The sequence below is a fragment of the Lycium ferocissimum genome, chromosome 5 (assembly GCF_029784015.1).
Source record: "Lycium ferocissimum isolate CSIRO_LF1 chromosome 5, AGI_CSIRO_Lferr_CH_V1, whole genome shotgun sequence".
Taxonomy (NCBI): Eukaryota; Viridiplantae; Streptophyta; class Magnoliopsida; order Solanales; family Solanaceae; genus Lycium; species Lycium ferocissimum.
The window spans coordinates 73,607,652-73,630,241 of record NC_081346.1 but is presented as its reverse complement, the minus strand read 5'-3'; the positions used below and the strand labels follow the sequence as shown (position 1 = coordinate 73,630,241).

Below are 22,590 nucleotides of genomic sequence, written 5' to 3'. Positions count from 1 at the left end.
ATAACCTTACTACCAAACACTAAGTTTTTTCAAACAAAACTTACGGGCACCTTTTCAACCCCTAAAATGACGATCCGAACGTCTACGTATCCTTGATGTATTGAGCCTACATTATTGTACGCAGAAAAAAATATCGTGTTCTATATAAAATATTGACGTTTCGGAGCCTTCACACACGATTAATCATTGGTCAAAGTATGAAAAAACACACTAAGTGTTACAAAAAAAAAAAAGCTTACTAAATTTTTTTTTTAGTGCTCGCAAAAAAAAAACTTTAGAGGTAAAACGTGGATCAGTCCACGTTTTACAAAATATATTTGTAAAACGTGGTCGATCCACGTTTTACAATTTATATTGTATAACGTGGATCAGTCCACGTTATACAATTAAATTTTTTTTTTTTTTAATTTTTCGTTGACTTGGTGTCAGGCGAAAAAAAATTTTTGGGGTATATCGTGGATCAGCCCACGATATACCCCTTTTGGTATATAAATTTTTGGGCACCCCCTTTTGGTAAATACCGTGTATTTTTATACCCTTTAGGCTCCGGACTCATAAAATTTGTGGCATGAAATATTTGTCATAACATTTACATAGTAAAATGAAAATGGTTGGTATTTGTGGCATGAAATATTTGTCATAACATTTACATAGTAAAATGAAAATGGTTGGTAGATTGGCCAAAATGCTTGGGTTTATCGAGTCGATCACAGTGGACTAGTAGCATCTACCAGAGACTGGATTTTTACCAGCGGGAGGAATGACTATAGTGTGTCATTCCTTTTAGGAAAGGAGTAAAAAAGAAAATGTCACATAAATTGGAATGAAGAGAATGTCTTGAAGGACTGCATTGACTTTCACAAAGCAGCAAAAAACCATATTGTCAGACACATAAGAATGAATCAGTGTCCTTTTACTTCCAACTGACATAAATGCAACTACATCATCTCTTCCTAGATAATATCCTTAAAAAGAAGTTAAGAACAAAGATCTGTATAAACGTTACAACAACCAGAAAACAAAGATATATTAGCCCTCTTTCTAGTCATGTCAGCATGATACTTCAAAAGTCTCTAAGCCACCAGTCCTAATGATCCCTCAAAATTACAATCAGCACAGACGAGAAAAAACAAGGAATCAGCTAAACATAAAACAACTATAGTCAACTTTTTGCCCGACCCATCGAGCTTACTCCATAGGTATAGACAAGTTAATATCGGGATATGGTCTCTGCTCGAACGTTGGTTCCGATCCGTTACAGTCAGAAGTGTCGGTAGAAGTGGAATTCGGCAGATCTTTGTTGCTCGTGCTGTTATCGGCTTCCCCATGGTGGTTATGGATTGGTATTTGAGATGTCTGAGTCATAGTCATATTGCTAACCGGTGGTGCTTGTGATACAGGTCTTACCATTGAAACGGGGTCCGGAGAAGAGCTGTGGATGACAGGTGGCATTCTTGGTTCGATCTGATGATGTTTCCTTTTAGTTTGTGTTTTAAAAGCATTTGGCATGAAACTTCCGACCACCATCTAGCAAATATAAGAGATTACATCAATAAGTTTACTAACAATACTGGCATCAACTTAAATCGTAGAGGATAATTCGTCTATTGATCTCATATGAAATAATCTCTATGTTCTGCCATTCAACTTAAGTCATAGAGGATTATGCAGATACTCCAAGTTTCATCATTCTTTTATTCACCAACATAACAAACAACTTAGCTCGCAAAGAGGACAGTCATCTTCTGTTAAGGATTGTTAAATTTGTCTTGTTCTTCGGTTAAGCAATGGATCTAGACTTACAAACAAAGATATCCAACTAGCAGCATCATTGTCTTAGCAGGCTTTAGGATCTATCAAACGTGATATGACCATATTTCGCATTACATTTCTTCATTTTCTTTTAATATATTTTGGGTTAATAGCACTTTTGATCCTTTGGTTATTGGCAGATTCTGCTTTTATCTGACTATGCACATTAAACCTTCAATTAATTGAATTGCACACTTTTGCTCCCTTTGCTTATGAATATTCACAAATTAGCTATAATTATTAATCGTTCCACCACTTAGTTACTCATATTTTGTGTTAAGATTGTACTGCTAATCCATTTTTTAGTTGATATAGTTCTTTAAATAGTCAACTATAACAAAATTTCTACCTGAAAGGACCATAAAGACATTTTAATTAATTGAAGGTTAAATATGTTGAGTTATATATCACAAGGACCAAAAGCATATTTTACCAATAATTTAGGGGCCAAAAGTCCTATTACTCCAAGACGTTTTACTACATGTTGCATTATAAAACATCTTTGATATTGCAGAGAAATGATTCGGTCACACCCTGTCTCCCGGGTAGAACAGAGATGTGTACAGTGTACACTCGACAAGCGAAGCTGACTAGGACTTACTTGGATAGTGAACCAGCAAGCAAAAGGCAGAGCTCTCTGGAACACTTGTAAACTAGTAGTATTATATAAACACATAACAAGACTTACTTGGATGGGGCTTGCAGCAGTTAGCGAACCAGCAATACCACCACCGATAACACGCCCATCTGGGCCAGCCAATGAAACACTTAATCCACCAGACCTACTTTTCATGCCGCCATTTTCAGAAACAGTGTATGATCCAGTTAATGCTAAGATCTCAAAGCGGCCCTGCATGGTCAGAGTAACTAAATTTGAATTTTCCAGGACAGAAAAGGTGAGATCTCCTGTTTTCTCATAACAACATCAATTCTAACACAAAAAGCACATGAAAGGTGAGATAGTAAAATGATGAAAAGAGACCATAACACTATTAGTAAATTAGCTAACTCCATTTCACATCAGTTAGTAAAACATTATGAGAAGTGATGGTTATCAGTTAAAGATTCGCTGCACATGCAATACCAGACTTGAATTTCCCAGTCATTATTGTGCTTTCATTAATAAGCAAGGGAGCTCCCCAGGAACCTTTACTTCTTTAAAAGTTCAAACATGTAAAAGCAACATAGCATTCAGGTTTGCAGCCAAGGTTTCATTAACTACACTGGTGCGGACAATAAGTATCGCTCTTCTATGTAGCGTTTTAGTACTAACTTTGGTGTAGATTACAGTAATAAGCTAAATCTTTCCTATGCACATGTAAATGCAATACTAAATCAAGGTTAGCAAGTACGCTAAGGTAGTGATTTAGTCAATTTTCTACAAATGGTAGTAATTTTTTGAGAAGGTTTTTTTTTTTTTTTTTTTTTTTTTTTGGGTAATGGGTCTGTCCCTCAACCTCCCCCACTTAAATCCCAAACTTTTGTCTAGAGCAGTATTCGAACTCACAACGTGCGCCTAGCCCACACATAATGTTGTCCTCTTACCACTAATACGACCTTTCTAGACCAGATAAAGGTCTAGCCAGCAAGCACCGAAGACACTTCACTAGCTAATAGTTATAACAGTGGTGTATGGACAAACTCGCATACACCTCGACTATTCCACTGAATACCTGCTATCTCCCACCAACACTAGTATCGAGTAACTCTGCCTACCAAAGCTAAAACAAATGGTAAATTTTCATAGAATATATATATATATATATATTTATCAAACAGAAAAGGAACCATATCTCTGCAGAGAATCCATCCTAAATCATTAGATCTTCATTATGAGGACTTTCTTTTTTCTTTTTCTTTTTTCAGGTGGGGTGGTTGAGGTAGGGCAACAACAATAACAGAAGAATCCCAGGTAGCTAAAAATCAGTAAAAGCTGATAGGCAATATTGAAAAAGATACAGGTACAAGATTTAAGTAAAAAGAATGGAACAAGAGTAATAGAATCACACCTCATATGTCAAAAGACCACCAGAAGAACCAGGCTGACGAATGGTAACATTAGAAACAGCTCCATTTGCAGACAAAACACAGATCCCTCTTGAACCCTTCTGCATAAAAGAATAAATTTTCCCTGCCACATCCTAAAATGAAAAGTAAAAAACATCTCAGATCTGAAAAACAGAAAAAAAGATCCTAAATTTTCATTCCAATACATCATAAAAGACAGAAAGGAAAAAAAAAATAACCTCTCCAGTATGCACAGTAAAAACATGTGGCATAAAATCTCCACCAGCTGTATGTGCAAATAGTTCACCTTCATTAGACCAAAAAGAAACCACTTATACGTCAGAAAAAAGGCATTAGGTAAAACAAACTAAAGCAAACAAAACCAAATGTTGGATCTTTTTGCTAGGTCCATTTCAGATTTACCCCAAAAAACAAAAACAAAAAATAGCATTTCTAGGGTTCTTGTCACCTTCTAATCAAAAACTTATCACTGAAAAAAAAAAAAAAAAGGGCCAAATTCAGAAAAATAATGAAATAAAAACACAAAATAAGAAAATATAGTTCTTTTCCAAGGATTAATAGATTTACCCAAAAAAAAAAAGGTAGGAATTTTAGGGTTCTTGTCCCTTCTACTCAACAATACAATTACTTCCTCTGTCTTTAAAAAAAAAAAAAAAACCAAATAGCCAAACTTAGTAAATAATGAAAACAAAAACACAAACATAAGAAGAATATTATTTTCTTCTTAGATTAACAAATCTTTGAGCAAAATCTCTATAAACCCCCAAAAACACAGAGCTAAACAGAGATTTTTTTTATTTATTTTTTTGTATTAAGACTTACCCTAAGAAGCAAACAAAACCCAAAAATGGATCTTTTTGCTGGGTTCATCTCAGACTAATCCAAACTAACAAACAAACAAACAAACAAAAAAAAAACAATTCTAGGGTTCTTGTCCTTTCTAATCAACAACTTCTTCCATCTTTCAAATACATTTTTTTTTTAAAAAAACACCTCACATGGCCATACTTAGAAAATAATGAAACAAAAACACAAACACAAAGACTGCTATTTTCCAAAAATTAACAGATCCTTAAGCAAAATCTCTATAAACCCCCAAAAATATAGTTAAACAGAGACCTTTTTTAAAAAAAAAAAAAAAAAAAAACTTTGGGATAGTGAGATTATTGTTTTCAAGACTTACTCCAAAAAAAAAAAAAAAACCTGACATGGCCATACTTAGAAAATAATGAAACAAAAACACAAACATAAGAAGAACACTTTTTTCCAAGGATTAACAGATCTTTTAGCAAAATCTCTAGAAAGCCCCCAACAAACACAAAACTAAACACAGGCATTTTGTTTTTGTTTTTTGTTTTAAGCCTCACCCAAACAAGTAATTAAAATAACAATTCTAGGGTTTTGGTCCCTTCTAATCAACAACACAATTACTTTAACCAAAAAAAAAAAAAAAAAACACCCCAAATGGCCAAACTCAAAAAATAATGAAACAAAAACACAAAAAACAGATCTTTGAGCAAAATCTCTATAAGCCCCCAACAAACATAGTTAAACATATTCTTTTTTTCATTTTTTTTTCAACCATGGGATGAGATTATTTATTTTTTTAAGACTTACCCAAAGAAGCAATTAACTGCAAGTTAGCAGCACCAGCAGCAGGTCTACCACGTCCTCTTTTAGTAGTAGTATTAGATGAACTATAACCACCACCACCTGAATTAGGTGGTGACGTTATAGTAAAACCTCCCGGTGGTGACGTCACTCCGCCACCACCAGGTGACGTCACTACTCCGGCAGCAGCAGCAGCTTTAGAGGCAGCAGCAGCAGCAGCAGCTTTAATATATTGTGGTGTTAAATTACCATCAGCATCATACTTTCTTGGTCTCCCTCTCTTCTTTTTTTCACTACCATTACCCCCAATAACAACCCCTTCAGTTGCTATATTCATATTCATGTTCATATTCATCACTTGGGGTGGTGGTAATATCCCACCACCCCCATTTGTTGTTGCTTGTGGTGCTACTGGTGGTGGTTGTTGTGGTTGTGGTTGTGGTGGTGGTGGTGAGTCATATTCTGAGTTAACACCAAGTGAACCTGATTCTGTACTCTCTTTGTCTTCCATTTCCATCATTTTTTTTTTCTCACTGGAAATAAACTCAAAACAAGAAAGGAAAGAAAAACAGTACTATTGGAAAAAAATCAACTTTAAACAGTTTAAGATTAAATTTAAGAAGAGAAAAATAAGGGTTGGTGAACAAATGGCGCCAGAGGGTTTTTGGATTAGTACTGTTTGGTTTTGGTTTTGATTTTCAGCAATAAATTTGTGTTTTTGGAGTTTGTAAAAGTTTCGGTTCCCTCCATTAATGGGGGCATATAAAGTGGAGATTAAAAAAAAATTACTGATATATTTGCCTTTTGTCTGGACTCTACTACACCTAAATAGTGTGTAAATGACAAAAAGGTCCTCTTGTTTACATTTTATGTTCTCATATTACCCTTTTATGAAAAAAATCAAAACTGCTCCTCAACTATGTGAAAATAAATAATACTGCATTTGTCTTCCATTTACAAATAAACTCAAAAAGATAAAATATCAAGAATGTAACATTAAATAGAGTTAAATTGAAAATAAAAATAAAAAGGAAATTTTTTGTTTTGAAATAAGGGTTGATGAACAAATGGTGCCAGAATGAAGATGGGTTTTTGGGATTAGTACTGTTGGGTTTTGGTTTTCTGGCAGTAAATTTGTGTTTTTGGAGTTCGTAAAGTGGAGGTTCCCTCCATTAATGGGGCAATGAATAATTGAAAACAGGAAATTAAGGGAAGATTAAAAAATAGAACTACTGATATATTTGCCTTTTGTCTGGATTCTACTACATCAAAGATGCTCGTTAAATTGTGCGTAAAATGACAAAAAAGTCCTCCAGTTTACTTTCCTATGTTCACATATTACCCTTTTGTATCTTTTTTACTTCCATTCGGTGTTAGTTATTCGAGCCCGACTAATTCAGATTAGCTTTGCGTAGGACCTATTAGGGGAAGAAGTTACCATCATCACTGCACCACATCCTTTAGTGGTACCCTTTTATACCTAAAAAAAGTCGAAACTGCTCTTCAACTACGCTAAATGGAATAATTTTACCCACCGAAAAAAATAATCTCCAACTTATTTTTGCCATTACTAAATGGTAAAAAACCACACTTATTCAGTATTTGTACCAAAATAATTTAACTTACCGTAATTGTAATAAAAATAAATTCAATGTGATCCCACAAGTAAGGTCTATTACCCTACTTGGGAGGTAGAAAAGTTATTTCCGACAACTTATCGTAATTAAGTGATTTAAAAAAGAGAAAATGTGAAATAATTAACATAGTTAAACGCTAAAATTTTATTTGCAAACACATGTATATTGATTTGGTGTGAACTCTCAATATCAGTAATCTTTTATCATGGCAAGCCTATATCCTTTTCGACTACCGAATGTGGTTAATATTAAGTAATCTTTAGTTAATTTATTTAGCACCCGAAAAAGTCACGTGTCCAGAAAAGTCAATGAAAAATAGATTTGAGACCAATTTCTGATTAAGTATATAGTTATTTCTTTCAAATAATTCAAGGGTAATTTTGACCTTTTCCAATTAGATAAATGACAAGATTTTGTTTCATATTTGGAGATTTATTATTTATGATTTGTAATTACCAAATCTAATTTATTTTCCGTAAATAGGACTATAGGAAGATAGGTATTAAAGAAAATGTTGTATTCGTTATCCTATTCACACATTAGAATATTTAAATTAAATTCATTTGGGATTTTATAAGTTTTAAAGTTAGAATTCTTGTGATATCTTTTTGTATCTTTTTGACTAGTTGTCCATAACTTGTCTATATTATATCATAAAATTCCGCGAACGTTATAATTTGAGTAGAAAAAGAAAGTATGTTATGTTTTCTTTCTCAGTTATAACTACTGCAAAAAGGAAAAAACGTATGCTTTTTGGCCAAAAAATAAAAAGATGCAATCCCTTTAACCATAATGATTCCTTTTATCATATCCTTTTTCTTCCGTTACAAAAGAGAAAATTTTGAGATTAGGATGTATTTAGAATTTATTCTTAATATAACTGAGTTAATATTCATCTCAAATAATTTTCTTATTGTCACGGAGCAAAAAACTGTTTTTTGGATTTAAGCTTACAACCCTTATAACAAAAAAAAAAAAAAAAAAAATTAAAAAACTAGTGGATATAGAAAACTAGCTGATTAAAATTACTAAATAAGGATAAATGTACTTTTAAATATTAAATTAATCTATAAATAAATAACATTAAGTCTTTGGATAGAAGTGTTGAGCTGACAATAAGTTGTTTAAAAGATTAGGAGGCTCACATATTTCTCAATTGCAAAAAATTGTATTGTGGCATTTTCACAAAGGCCTAAAATGCTTTAATTGAAATAGAACTTTCTCGCTCTCTTCTTTATTTCCTGTTAATAAAAGGTTGAATTTTATAAAATAAGAATAAAGAAAAACAAGACCAAGGTAAATATAATTCATCAAAGATTTTCCATGACGGTGTCACGGTGACACTACGTTTGAAAATCTGCAATCTCATTATTAGTATTATTTATTACTTAAAGGAATCTATTTGTTAGTACTTTTGTGCTTTAACATTTAAATCAATTTTAATTCAAATATTGTCACATCACAGGAATCACATTTTAGATTTTTATTCTCGTGCACAAATTTAAATTAGATGTAAAAAAAGTAAATTGGAATAGATATTTCTAGAAGTTAAACTAATAGAAATAGAAAACATATAAAGTCTAATAACGGATGGGTATGATCGATTCATCTTTTTATTTTTCTGTAATGTGTAGTATCCCGTCAGTCTATACACACATGACTAATTTTACGGAATTCGCTACCTCCGCAATATCGAATAACATTGTCTACCAATGCTGGGACAAATGAAAAAAATCACTTAGTATTGGCATCCGTTAATCTTTTAACCAAAGATCTCATGGTTCGTAATCTACATAATTGACTATTTGGTCATACCCCTCTGATGGTCATTGCATCCTTAACCAAAAAATCGAGTTTGAACCTTAGAAATAAACTCTGAACCCTTGATAAAGAACGTTTTTCCTTTAACGATTCTTGTACTACGTGAACCCAAATAGTTTGATCAGTGGGTTCCGACACCGAATTGTTATAAAATCAAATAAAACAAAAGTGGGAAAAGAAAAAAAAGACATGGGCATTTAAAGGAAGAAAAAAAAAAGAGAAAATAAAATGACTAAATATAGGAACATAAATGACAAAAGCAAGGGGTAAAAGCGACTTTAAAATGTTAATTTTGCAAATTAAAAAAACCGGTGAAAGTATTCAAACCACAAAAAGCCAGTCAAACGATGATGTGCTGTTAAAGCTTCAAATCCTGCCATAAAATAATGCTTTAATTCAATTTTTTTATTGTTGATAAAATGTACAAATCCCTAAACAGAGTCCCCTTGGTCCTATTTAAATATTGGATAACTGAAAAATCAAAATTCGAGAAACATTGGGTTTGCTTATTTCTCACTACACTAGCTACTTTATACATTTTTTATTTTTATTTTAAAAATATAAGTTATATAAATGCAAAAGAAGAAAAAATCCAACCTAATTATGGCCTTCTCAGCTGTAATTTTGACTTTTTACCTAATTACTTCTTGCAGGATAAGTTACTTTACCCATTTTTAGGCCCAATTCACGTATTATTTTTATATTTAAATATTGAACTTCAAAATTTGTAAATATTAATTTGGTCATAAGTATTTATGTTGAAATATTAAAATATGAATTCTGGATAGTATTCACTTATTAAGACAAACAGCTGAGAAAGAAAGAAATCACATTTGAACATTGGTTGGTCTTAAGTCTTAACTTAGCATATTAATCGTTTTATTATTTTGGTATAGTAATAACGCTTCTCTTTCTTACCATTTTGCCCCGTTGTACAGTAAGCCCCGATTGACATGATTTGAAATCAATGATTTGCAATTAGGTAGATTTAAGTTAAAGTTTTGTTTGGACATAGTTGTATCTTTTCTCGTAAACCTGAAAACCCCACAAATTGTGAAAACTATCAAAACATCCCAACTCTTATATAATCTTACCAAATGAGCAAACCATTGTTCATAACAAAGTTAATACGCTATCAAAAGATCTTTCTAAAAAATACAACATCTATTGATTGAACGTTAGTTCAATAACGAAAATTGAACACGAGTTGTAGTGTAACTACTCCTCAAAATAATCCTTTCATATGGTACGGAGAATCTCGTCATGTTGAGCATGCATTTCCGATCAGCTGACCCAGAAGACAAACCAACATTGTTACTTTGAGTCAAGTTTTACATTTTAAAAATATATCTATCAACTTATAGATCTTTTTCTACAAAATATAAACTCATGAGCCAAATTTTACATTCAAAAAAATTGAACTCATGATTTGGAATCCCAAATTATAACTTTTTGAAGAATTTGAGATTTGAAATCATGATATAAAGTTGAAGTTGAAGTTTTGTGCAAATTACATAAACAAGCGCCGATTTAAAAAATCAAAATATGAAATTATGTTTTCATATCGCATGGCCAAATTTACTAAGATCGATAATTTTGCTTGCACGACTTTCTTTTATATAGGCCTTTATCCCGAAGAATTTTATTATGTTTATATAACCAATACGATATTGGACAAGACTTTCATTACGTTTTACCTTACTTACGTCTCAACATTTTTAGGCCCAATTCAAAGATGACGTATTATTTTTATTTTTTTTTAAAGAAAAATTGTGATATAGTATATGTTTATTTAAAGTCTATTTTTTAAGTTTTTTTAGATGCGAAGTCATTAATTAATATTTTATAATATTAAAATAATGCAAAGTTGTTAACAATTTTTTCAAATCAATTTATTCTAAAAAATATTCACGTGACAATATAGTCTTAATCAATCACGTGACTAAAAATTAATCTTTCTTTTATTTTTTTATAAAAATTGACTCCTCTATCTCAAGTTTTGTACCATTGAATTGCGAGTCAAATTTTATTAGCTCCCGATTGACATCTTTAAGATTTTTGAAATACAATTTATATTTAGAAACTATATATAAAAATATTATAAGTCACAATAATGTTATAAACAAATTGTACATTTTTTTGCGCGGAGTGCCCTCGTAAACTTTAAAACCCCTCATATTTGAAACTATCAAAACATCCCAACTCTTATATAATCTCGAACCAAACGCGCAAATCATTTTAAAAAAAAATAACAAAGTTTAATACGCTATCGGAAAAGTGTCTTTCTAAAAATACAACATCTATTGATTGAACGTTAGTTCAATAACGAAAATTGAACACGAGTTGTAGTGTAACTACTCCTCAAAATAATCTTTTCACATGGTACGGATAATCTCGTCATGTTGAGCATGCATTTCCGATCAGATGACCCAGAAGACAAACCAACATTGTTACTTTGAGTCAAGTTTTACATTTTAAAAATATATCTACCAACTTATAGATCTTTTTCTACAAAATATAAACTTATAAGCCAAATTTTACATTCAAAAAATTTGAACTCATAATTTGGAATCCCAAATTATAATTTTTTGAAGAATTTGAGATTTGAAATCATGATATAAAATTGAAGTTGAAGTTTTGTGCAAATTACATAAACAAGCGCCGATTTAAAATCAAAATATGAAATTATGTTTTCATATCGCATGGCCAAACGCCTACTAAGATCCATAATTTTGCTTGCACGGCTTTCTTTTATATAGGCCTTTATCCCGAAGAATTTTATTATGTTTATATAACCAATACGATATTGGACAAGACTTTCATTACGTTTTACCTTACTCACATGCATATATATGAATGCAAGAAGATTGTATCGTTAAGTTATAACTATATTCTCGCATCACTTACACGAAATATCAATTTTCACTAAAAATAACAATAACTTTTTCTCTTTTTTACTTACCTATTAACCGTATTAATAATTAGTAGGTTGTAGGTTGGAAAGAAGAATGAGATTGCATGTGCAGCACAATATGGAGAGTGTTATAAATAGATTCCCAAAAAATGGTCCCAATTAAATAAAACGGTTCCTTGGTAGGTTTAATTTTGAAAATGGTGCTATTTCTATGGTATTTTTTTCACATTTTTTTCATGTGAAACTTGATTAAAAAAATTGAGAATATTCTCGTGATTTCTATTTGTGACAAGCACTTATAATGTGGATGAATGTAAAGCCTGCTTAATGAAAATTAGCAAAACCAATTTAATGATTCAACTACCATTTCAAAACAAATTAATAGCTCTAAAATCAACAGTTTAAGAAACTTTAAATTATTAGCACTACTTATTTTAGTCTTTAAATTAAAGAGTCAGTGCTTTTTAAGGATGTTGTCATTTAACCTATGAGTAATTTTTTCCGAATATTTAATTAATCACAGGTGTATGCAGTTCCTTGTCTCATAAATCATATGAGAATCGATTCTTTCATTTAGAACCAACTTTCTTCATAAATCAACTCTACTTGAATTTTTATAGTTAGAAACCATGTACAATTTCTTTTTCTTTTTTTCTTTTCATATGTAAATCTAGGTATCGTGTCCATTTGAAGTCTACTTGAAGGCTATAAAAATCATAAAATAATTAAATTCAACAATTCCTATGTACAAGATTTTATGGAGTTATAAACTGAAATATCCTTTAAAAATCACCAATGTTGTTAGTTTGAAGAAGTGGATCTTGAAATTTGAAAATGAAAAGTGAATTTAAATCAAATGTGTTATTGAAAACGTTTGAAACAATTAGCAAGGATCAAGATTGGTAGCTCAAACTTTAGAAAAGGACTCTCAGTTTTGAATACATTTGTAGCGTTCAAATTTCAAACATATATGTCTAAAGTTTGAGCTTCCAAACTTAATGTAATTTCATATGCGTATGTTGGAAGTTTGGGCTTTGACAAACTAAGGCCCTGTTTGTCCATAGAAACCAAAAAACATTTCACTTTTTTTGGAATTTTGGAGTTGGAGTTGCGTTTGGCCATAGTTTTTGAAATTGTAGTTTTTGGTGAAATGTAATTGTAAAAAAGTGAAAAAATTTGAAAAACAAGTTTTTGATATTCTGGAATACAACTTGAAGTTGTATTCGAAATTGTTATGGCCAAACGCTGAAAAGTGAAAAAAGTGAAAAAAAAATCCGGAATAAAGTGAATAATTCTTATGGCCAAACGCCTACTAAATTTTAGAGGCGTGTGTTGGATGTTTGGCCATTTTTATAAAAATAAAAGTATTTTAAACTATTTCTCTATTTAAATAATACTAATTGTAAAATGAACCATATTACTATCTTTAATTTGACACTTAAAATACTTCTTCGAAAAACTATTATGATAAAAAGTTTCTCAAAATAAGAAATTTCTAAATGCTTGGACAAACATACTTGTGGCGCACTTAAAATTTCTTTAAATTCCCCCCACCCCCCCCCCCCATCCTCCCCCCCCCCCCCCTTTTGAATACTATCATTTATTTGAGTTGATTAAAAAAATCATTTGAATATAATTTCTATAAATTGATAATGTAAAAAAAAAATTACACTATTAAGTCGTTTAAACATAACTACCTATGATCATTCACAATAATTTCTATACATTGACAATGTAAAAAAAATAAAAAATTACACTATTAAGTCGTTTAAACATAACTACCTATGATCATTCAAAAAAATAAGATTAATAACTCATAAATTAGATGAATCACCTGTTAAAATATACTATAAGTATATGATCAGTTCATACTTCATACAAGTTAAATTCTAGTATCTATTTTATAGCTTAGTTCAAATCTAAACATGTTAAAAGTAAATGGATTTCATCAAAGTTTGAATGTAGTAAATCTCAAATACTTCTTCATACAGGTTGCTTTAAGATAATGAACAATATTTGATTTTATCTAGACATCCCTTTATGTAAATCTTTACTTTCACTTTTTCTTAAGCCAGAAGAAAAGAAAAACTCAATTTCTGCACATTTACTGGGAAAAAAAGAAGAAGGAAAGGGATGATTATTCTTTTAGTCCTCGATTAGGTGAATTCTGATTTTGAACCTTATAAAATTTAGTTATGCACATATAACGCCTTCAATTAACTAAAATGTTGTTGTGGTCCTTTTATATCAAAAATATGTTTGTTTATGCTATTTTTAAAAATATAATAGAGCACCAGTACAAACTTAACATAACACATTGATGATCACATAAATTGACACTTAACAATTCGTTAAATTTATGAAGATTCATAGTCGAAGCCTCGAAGGGATCTAAAGTACATATATAAACGAATTAAAATTTAAAATATACTTAATTAGAAATTATAAGAATCTAAAGACGAATTAAAATTTAAAATATACTTAATTAGAAATTATAAGGACTAAAATTAAAATTTATTGACATTTGAGGGATTAAATGGTAATCTCCCAAAAGGAAAAGCCAAAATAAGGGGGAAGAGTGAAAATAGAAATTTTATAAAGAGGAAAGAGAAATAATATGAAAAGAAGCAGATGCCCTAGTGATAAGCATGGTGGAAAATATCTAGATTACCAATTTAATTTTTTTATTCTTATTTTATCAAGCCTTGATGTGACAGCTAAATATAGGTTTACTATTAAAACGACAAAAGAGAAATTAAATTGGAAAATTTAAGTTAGAGTTCCAACACATGTCTTGGAAAATATAGGTCATCTACATGCATCAAAAAAAGAAAAGAAAAGCATTCAATAGTCCCAACAACAAATTAATTATTAATGCTAATAATTATTTTTCCTAAAAAAAAAAAAATTATCTTTAAAAGGAAGGAAGTCCAAGTATTCTATAGACAAATAATTAAACTAATAATAAATTCATTTGAGTTGTCAACCTTATAGGGAGTAGGGGACCACTTGACCAGGGCGATAGTTTTTATGGATTGTTATCCAATTTCTAGTTTAATAGTACATCACAGTCATAAAATTAATTTTATTGTAAAAATAATCACCTATGCTTATGTATCACAAAATTTAAAAATGCCAAAAAAATTGCTAATCAATCATAGAAACATATATAAGCTGCCACATGAAAAAAAAAATTACACTACATAAGAATATCCATATTAATAACTCATGTTACATAGTAATATTTATGTAACACCATTAAAAAAATATTTTTCAACCCAACCTAATACGTATGTCTTTTACTATAACACATTATGAGTCTTTTTTAAAATAGGTCATTTTTTTTTTTTGGTGCCGTGTGGATATAAGTTAGTTGTTGAAGTAGTAGTTTTCGAACTGAATTTAATATTTATTTTTTGTGTTTCAAATTTTATGTAGTATATAGATATATTTGAGCTCATTTTTATTTTGAAATTAGTTTTATGATCGATACAAATAAACTGAAAGTTAAATAACTAAAAACAATTATATCCTTACAAAGGGTAGGAAGATTTTCCAATATCAAATAATATAAAACCTAATTATAGATAATATAAACTATAAATTGATAAGTAGACCGCTAGTTTGTAACTTTCTTTGGTTCAATTTTCTTTTTGTTCTTTAGGGAAATAAAAATTGGATGAGCATGAAAATAAAAAGCTGCTATGTGATAATTAAAGGCTATAAATTCAGAATCCAAAAACACTTTACGCCCCCCCCTCCCATGTGATTTGATTCTTTAATATTCACGCCCCAAGACTTTATTATTTGATTAATTAATTAATTTACACAAATCGAAGAAAGCTTCAAATTTAATATTAGAAAAAAATATCATGAATATCTTGGACTCAAAGTTTGTGCTTTCTCACGTTAGTCAAATCTTACCCCCAACGAAAAGTGTGCACCTAATAATAATAAAATAAACTTTATTTAATATTTGCATATTTTGGCATTTAAGAGATTAGGCGTGAGAGAGATAAGATCAAGAGTTAATCATTTCTCGCAATTAATTAAAATAAATGGATTGTAAAAGATTACCTTATAACATAATGCTAATCATGATATTATAGGTAATTATCAATTTTAAAGATAAGGACAAGAGTGATTAATTTGTTAGTCTTTATGGTCAAGCATTAAAAGTATAATAATAGTATATTTTGCCGCTGTTTCATTTCCTTTTCTTACCATATATATTTAGAAGAAAAAAAGGATTCATTTCAAGTAACAACATATTTTGTGATAATGTTTTTATATTCTTATGTTGACAGCTATTATTCACACGCCTCTTGAAAAGTCATTGTTGTAATCTAATTCTAATGAAAATATCATGTCTTAAGTTGGGCAAATTAAGAAAACTTGCAGGGTCAAAAGCTAATTTTTGAGACTTTATTATTTATTACTATTAATTAAGTCAACAAAGTTCATTTTTCTAAAGAGTAGACTGAACTCAAGAAAAGAATAGAGATGATTGGTAGTCAAAGTGTATAAATACCCAATTTGTCTATTTAAGTCATACTTTCAGTATAAAAATTTATAAATCCATTCATTTTAAAATAATTTCAGCCCTGCGGAGTCTAAAATTTCATATGGTTGAAGTTTAATCATCTTTGTCAGAATTTTAGGCATATATGAGTCAATAATCATCATTTTGTCAATTTTAGCCATACATTGCTTAAATTCAATCACTTTTGTCTGAACTTTAAACCTGCTTAAATTCAATCACTTTTATCTGAACTTTAAACATGTATGACTGAAGTGCAATCATTTTTGCTTGAACTTTGGTCACATGTGGTTGAATTTAGAGATTTCTGCCTAAGGTTCAGACATTTTTATCTGAAATTCATGCACATATGGTTAATTCAGTCATTTTTGTCAGAACTTTAGGCAGAAGTGTCCCAACTTCAGCCATGAAATTTTAGACATTTTTTTGATGTTAGGCCTTGTAATAACAACATCGTATGTATAAAGTTGTTACGAAGTGAATAGACATGTAAAATTTTTAAAAAACAAGGTACATAAATCGGGTACCTCACGAAACTTTTAGGATGAGAGGTTCTAACTTTTATATTCTCTGTATTTTATCCATCTAATTGTTTCTTATTTACGGCCCAAATCTAATTTGGGCTTAAAGGTTCTTTCCATGTTTCTGTTGGCTCTCTTGACAAATGGGCACCCAACTCTTAACAAAAATGATCCAGTGGACTAAGGTGTGTGGGCCTAGGTTATTTCTCCAAAATTAATCAGTTGGTATTCGGTGATGGGCAATTTGCAGGATTGCCCTTCGCTGGAGGTGATCTTTAATTTTTACCCCTCAAAATGGTAGTCTATAAATTCTGCCCTTCAGGCATAATTTGGCACCTGCCATGAGCAGAATTTCGCCCGCGTATAAATTATGCCTTAAAAGTCTGCCTGGCGAAAATCTGTCTTGCGATTTTTTTTTAACTGAGTTGGGGTTCGAACCCACAACCTTGAGGTGTTAGACGAGGGGTAAAATTTAAAGACCACCAATTTGAATGGCAAAAATTAAAGACCAGCCCTAATAAAGGGCAATCCGCACAAAAAAAAGTTGGCATTCGATCATCGTGTAAGAAAATTGAATTTTAAAAATATTATCGAGATTTCTCCAATTAATTTATAATGGATCACCCATTTTTTGGTCAAAGTCCATAAAGATACTTTTTATGGATCACTTATTCAACAATACAAGTTGTTTCTAATACATAGTAACTAAAAAGCCCACCTTGTTATGATTACGAGGTTTGTTTGAATTAAAATCTAATCTTAAAAATACATCTTTTATCACTCAACCGTGATTTACGGGCCTTAGAATCTCTCCTATTCCATACATATTTGTACCTGAGCTGTTTAGCATAAATAAAGTGGGTAAAGTATAACATGTCGTCTCTCGTACAATAATTATTTTGTTAAGACCTTCGAGCTTATGCGGTGTTTATATAACTATTGCATGATGATACGGGATTTACCCGATGTCCCATTTGCATGTAGCAAACTAACCAGGCCTTATAAAGTGGAACAATCGGTTTGGGCTTTTTAAAGAAGAAATTGCACCGTTTGTCCTTCAAATGGGCTGGTCTTTACTTTTTGTACTTCAAATGGGCTGGTCTCTAATTTTTTTGTCAAAATTTTTTCGCAAGGCAAAGTTTAGTAAGGAACGGACCCGCATACTTATGCCTTATGGGCGTGGAGACATAAGTATGCGGATATAACTTTTGATAACGAAAGTTATGTGGATCCGCATAAAAGTTTATGGATATTAAGATAAACGATTTACCAAATATAAATTTATGGGCAAACTTTGCCTTCAAGCATATATATTTTTTTGCATATATACCAAAGTTACATGGAAAAAATTAAAACGTCCATCCCGTATACAAATTCACACTTTAGAGATGAAAGTGCAAATGACCCCCTTATTTTAAAGGGACCAAAAGAAATATTTTACATAAATGACTACATTTTACGGGTTTTTTTTTTTTTTAGGCAAGATGAAATACATGGATCTCACACTTTTAGCTAATTACATTTCGTATTTTTAGTATGCTAGTGGCATTGGAGATTGTATTCAAAAATTCGGTTCTTCCCCGATAGACTGCAGAGAGATTTACAACATATTCACATCCGTAGAACAATTTCAAAGTCGATTTCGATGTATTAGCTAAGTCGTTGTTTTTTTAATGTATTCAGTTTGACTTATACAAGTTAGTGAGTAGGAATTTTCATCATATGTGAAGCTTCAACTTTTTTTACAAGTTTTTGGATGGAATAAAAAATTCACTTTGTTATATTTAAATTTTATCCCTCCGGACTTTTTAGTTATGTTAACTATACAACAAAAATATCCTTTTTCAAAATACAAGCAAAATTTTTTTAATACATGAGCGGGGAAAATTTCATGTATTCGCTCATCTTTACAAAGGGCAAAATTTAAAGACCACAAAAAAATTAAGGAATACACTCAAAATTTAAAGACCACCCGAATAGGGCAAGAAAAAAAATACAGGCCTTATAAAGTGGAACAATCGATTTGGGCTTTTTAAAAGAAGAAATTGCACCGTTTGTTCTTCAAATGGGCTGGTCTTTACTTTTTGTACTCAAAAATTTAACGAATACACTCAACTTTTTAAATATACGTAACATGGAATAAGATGCGAAAATATAAAAATAAAATACATTAAAGACCAAACACAAAGTAGAGATGAAAGTAAATGACCCCTTTTTTAAAAGGCAACTTACATAAATGACTATATTTTGGGGGTTTTTTTTTTAGGCATAGCTACACTTTTGCTAATTACATTTCGTAGCTACAGTAGATTGTATTCAAAATTCAGCTGAGTTAGATTTCGCTGTATTCAAATCAAATTACGACGTATTCAAGTCAGATGTATTCAGCTAAGCTGTATTCAAGTCAAATGTATTCATTTGTAGCTATTTTTACACTAAATTCACTTTGTTATATTTAAAATCGGTTATATACAAAAAAATATCCTTCAAAATACAAGCAAAAAATACATAAAGAAACACTGTATTTTACACTAAAAAATTAACGAATACACTCAAAATACTGAATACAAGAAATAAAATACACCCCAAACACTGAATTTTGCACTAAAAATTTAACGAATACACTCAAATACTGAATACAAGAAATAAAATACATCCAAACACTGGATTGTACGCTAAAAATTTAACAAATACACGCAAATATACACCTCCATCTCAGATGCAAGAAAATAAAATACATTCCGATTTGAAATACAAAAAAAATAAAAAGCTCAGATCTAAGCCGGCATGCCGGAAAATGACCGGAACTGGAGACCAGGGCGGCGGTGAAGGAGAGTGTATTTATAAGTGTATTTCTGAGATACACTCTATTTCGTGGTGATTGCTTCGGTTCAGATCTGAGATACACTCAATTCGCTCAGATCTGAGATACACTTTATTTTCATGGTGAACACTTTATTTTGTTCCTTCCGGAGCCGAAGAAGACAAAGCACGAAGCGAGCGAACTGAGCAAAGGTGGATGTTGTGGTGGCATTTGGTCGGAGCTGCTGTTCATGGTGACTACTCCGGTTCACCGGAGCAGCGAAGAAGACGGCTGAGAGAGAGAGGCGAGAGGGGTGAGAGACGGCGGAGAGAGAGAGGCGATGGAGGAGAGAGAGAATGGAGGAAAATGGGAGGAGATTGTGAGAGAATAGAGAGAAAATAATTTTTAATACTAAATATAACATAATTTTCTTTGTACTAGTTACCTTGTGCAATTGACATACAAGATTTAGTTATGAGATGTAATTTGGAAAAAATATAGCTACTAAATATAAATAAGGCCTAATATTCTCTATATCATGTAGATTTCTCTTTTTTAAATAGTTCGGGAAATTAGCTCACAAGAAATGTGCAGTTTGGCAAACAAGTCTATGGGCCTTGCTGTTACGTTGGTGTTAAGGGCCCAATATATTTGTCTTTACAATGTTTGTTTTTTTAAAAACTGACACAGTGCTAATAGAAACTAGAAAATGACAGCCAACCACTACAATGATTTATGCATGTACATAAGAGAGAACTTTTGAATTTTTTTTTATTTTTTTTGTTTTACAAATTTTATGGGAAATCGAACCTTTACCAACAAGACGAAAGTTTAAGTAGCCAACCGACTGAGCTACTAATATCCCCTTTTAATAAGCTTTTAAATTACCATTTCTTTCGCGCTGCATTACTCTGTCTGTTTCATTTCCTTTTTCTTTGATTTGAGACAGGTCAATAATAGTAAAAGGCCTCGAATGGTTGCTATAACTTTTTTTCGGCACGGTATTAAAGTCCAACGATGAATCTACTATGAAAGATGGTTAATGTGTCGTAAATGACACAATATAAGCTTGAAAAGATTTTGATTCAAGATAAATTCATGAGGAAGTGGTATCTTTTTATGATCTATTGCAGTGTTTAGAAATTGATTAATCGATAAAGATATATGTACTTATGCCCCGCCCAAGATAGAGACTCATTGATAATTTGTTTTTAAAGATCTCTAACAAAATGCAACGAAGACGTGTAATAATTTCTCGATCACGATTTTATTTAATAAATAGAAAAAGTATGCTTTAGGGTAATATTAAAAATAAAAAATTCGTATTTAGAGCCTGTAGTTGAAAGGGAGTTAATGAGATGGTTTTAAATAGAACTCAATAGGGTTGGCAAGTATGAATTTTCAATCCTATAACTTCTGGAAAGGAAAGGGCTTTGTTCTATCCTATCCTTTTAAGAAGGGACCATGATTTAGTTTGGGTGTGCTTGGAGCGAAGGAAATGTTTTCCGCAAAATAAGTTTTTCTGGAAAATATATTTTTAGAAAATAAATTATTATCTTACTTGATTCCGATGTTTGGTAAGCTTGCGAAAAATATTATGTTAAGAGCATTTATACATAATGTAGGTAAATACTATGGGGTTGGAGCCGTGGAGGTGGGATGGTGGGGGTGGAGTGTGTTGGATGATGGAAGGGAGACAACTAGCATGAAATGCTACTTACGAACTTATTTCTCCTACTTCGACTGAGTAAGTCATTTACTTGATTTTTAGTGGACCTAATTTCGAAATAATAAAAGAGCAATTGCATTTATTTGATTTATTAGGTTCGAACTCTATTACTTACACTTATTTGCGTATTATTTAAATAGGGTTCAAGCGGAAGATACTAGACTCGAATGAATTCGTAAATCCTTAACTACATTTGCTCTGGTGTAATATCAAATTTTTTATCCTATAAGTCTATAACATGCTAGTATATATTAACTACATTTGCTCTAGTGTAATATCAAATTTTTTATCCTATAAGTCTATAACATGCTAGTATATATTACTTGTATGAAACGTTTCTAACTTGAACTCATAGTAATCAACAATTATTAGCTAATAGCCCATCATAAAATTCTTTTATTTTTCAAGAAGAGGTATTTATAACTTGAATTTTGTGTAAATAAAAAGAATCCCCACCTATAAATAGGGTTTGGAGAGCTACTAAGCAACAACATCTTTTTGCAACCTATAAAAACGGAGACTAGTATGTAGGCTTATAGTGGAAAAAGTCTAGGTGATCAAAATAACTCTTCTTTTCTTCTTTAAAGTACTTTTCTTATAGCTTTAAGTATTTAGTACTCAAAATCCACTTGCATAATTAAATACTATCATCGTTGCTTCTAAAAATGATATTTCTTGCGTTTTAATTTATGTATTTTTTTAGTTTATTTTTAAAAAAATATTTTTCTATATATTATTAAAACTTTAATACCAACACCCTTAATGACAATCCCTTATAGGCGTGACATACTGACATGTTTAGGCCACAATATTTAAATGATACTTTTGGTATGTTATACACAATAGTTTTAATTTAAGATCATAAGTCATCTTTACGACTGAATCTGATATGAAGGAAAATTCCTGACAAAGAATATTTTCTCAGAAAATACTGGTTTTGTAAAAAAAAAAAATAGAGGCAATGTGAACAAACTGTAAGTGGATAAGACCTAATTACTATTAGAGGAATATTTGACGTTGAGAGTGATCGTTACAGTTTGATTACGACTTCATTACAAACTTCTAATGATAGCTGCCTTAGTTGTCTACTAAAAGTAAAAATCAACCATAATTTGAAACTCCTGCTACATTTTTTAGTATTTCACACTAAAATATTCATTTTGGGACTTGGCTA

The 22,590-nt window shown here is 30.9% G+C and overlaps 1 protein-coding gene across 1 annotated transcript; it reads right to left on the bottom strand.

Annotated features, from left to right (window-relative positions):
• Nucleotides 1-892: 892 nt before the first annotated feature.
• On the bottom strand, nt 893-5,962 carry LOC132058021 (AT-hook motif nuclear-localized protein 1-like). The gene is made up of 5 exons (XM_059450591.1): nt 5,458-5,962; nt 4,059-4,126; nt 3,822-3,953; nt 2,501-2,662; nt 893-1,527 (listed from the first exon to the last, which is right to left on the bottom strand). The coding sequence occupies exons 1-5, from the start codon at nt 5,960-5,962 to the stop codon at nt 1,189-1,191; spliced, it is 1,206 nt and encodes a 401-aa protein (XP_059306574.1). The 3' UTR covers nt 893-1,188.
• Between the last annotated feature and the right edge of the window lie 16,628 nt (nt 5,963-22,590).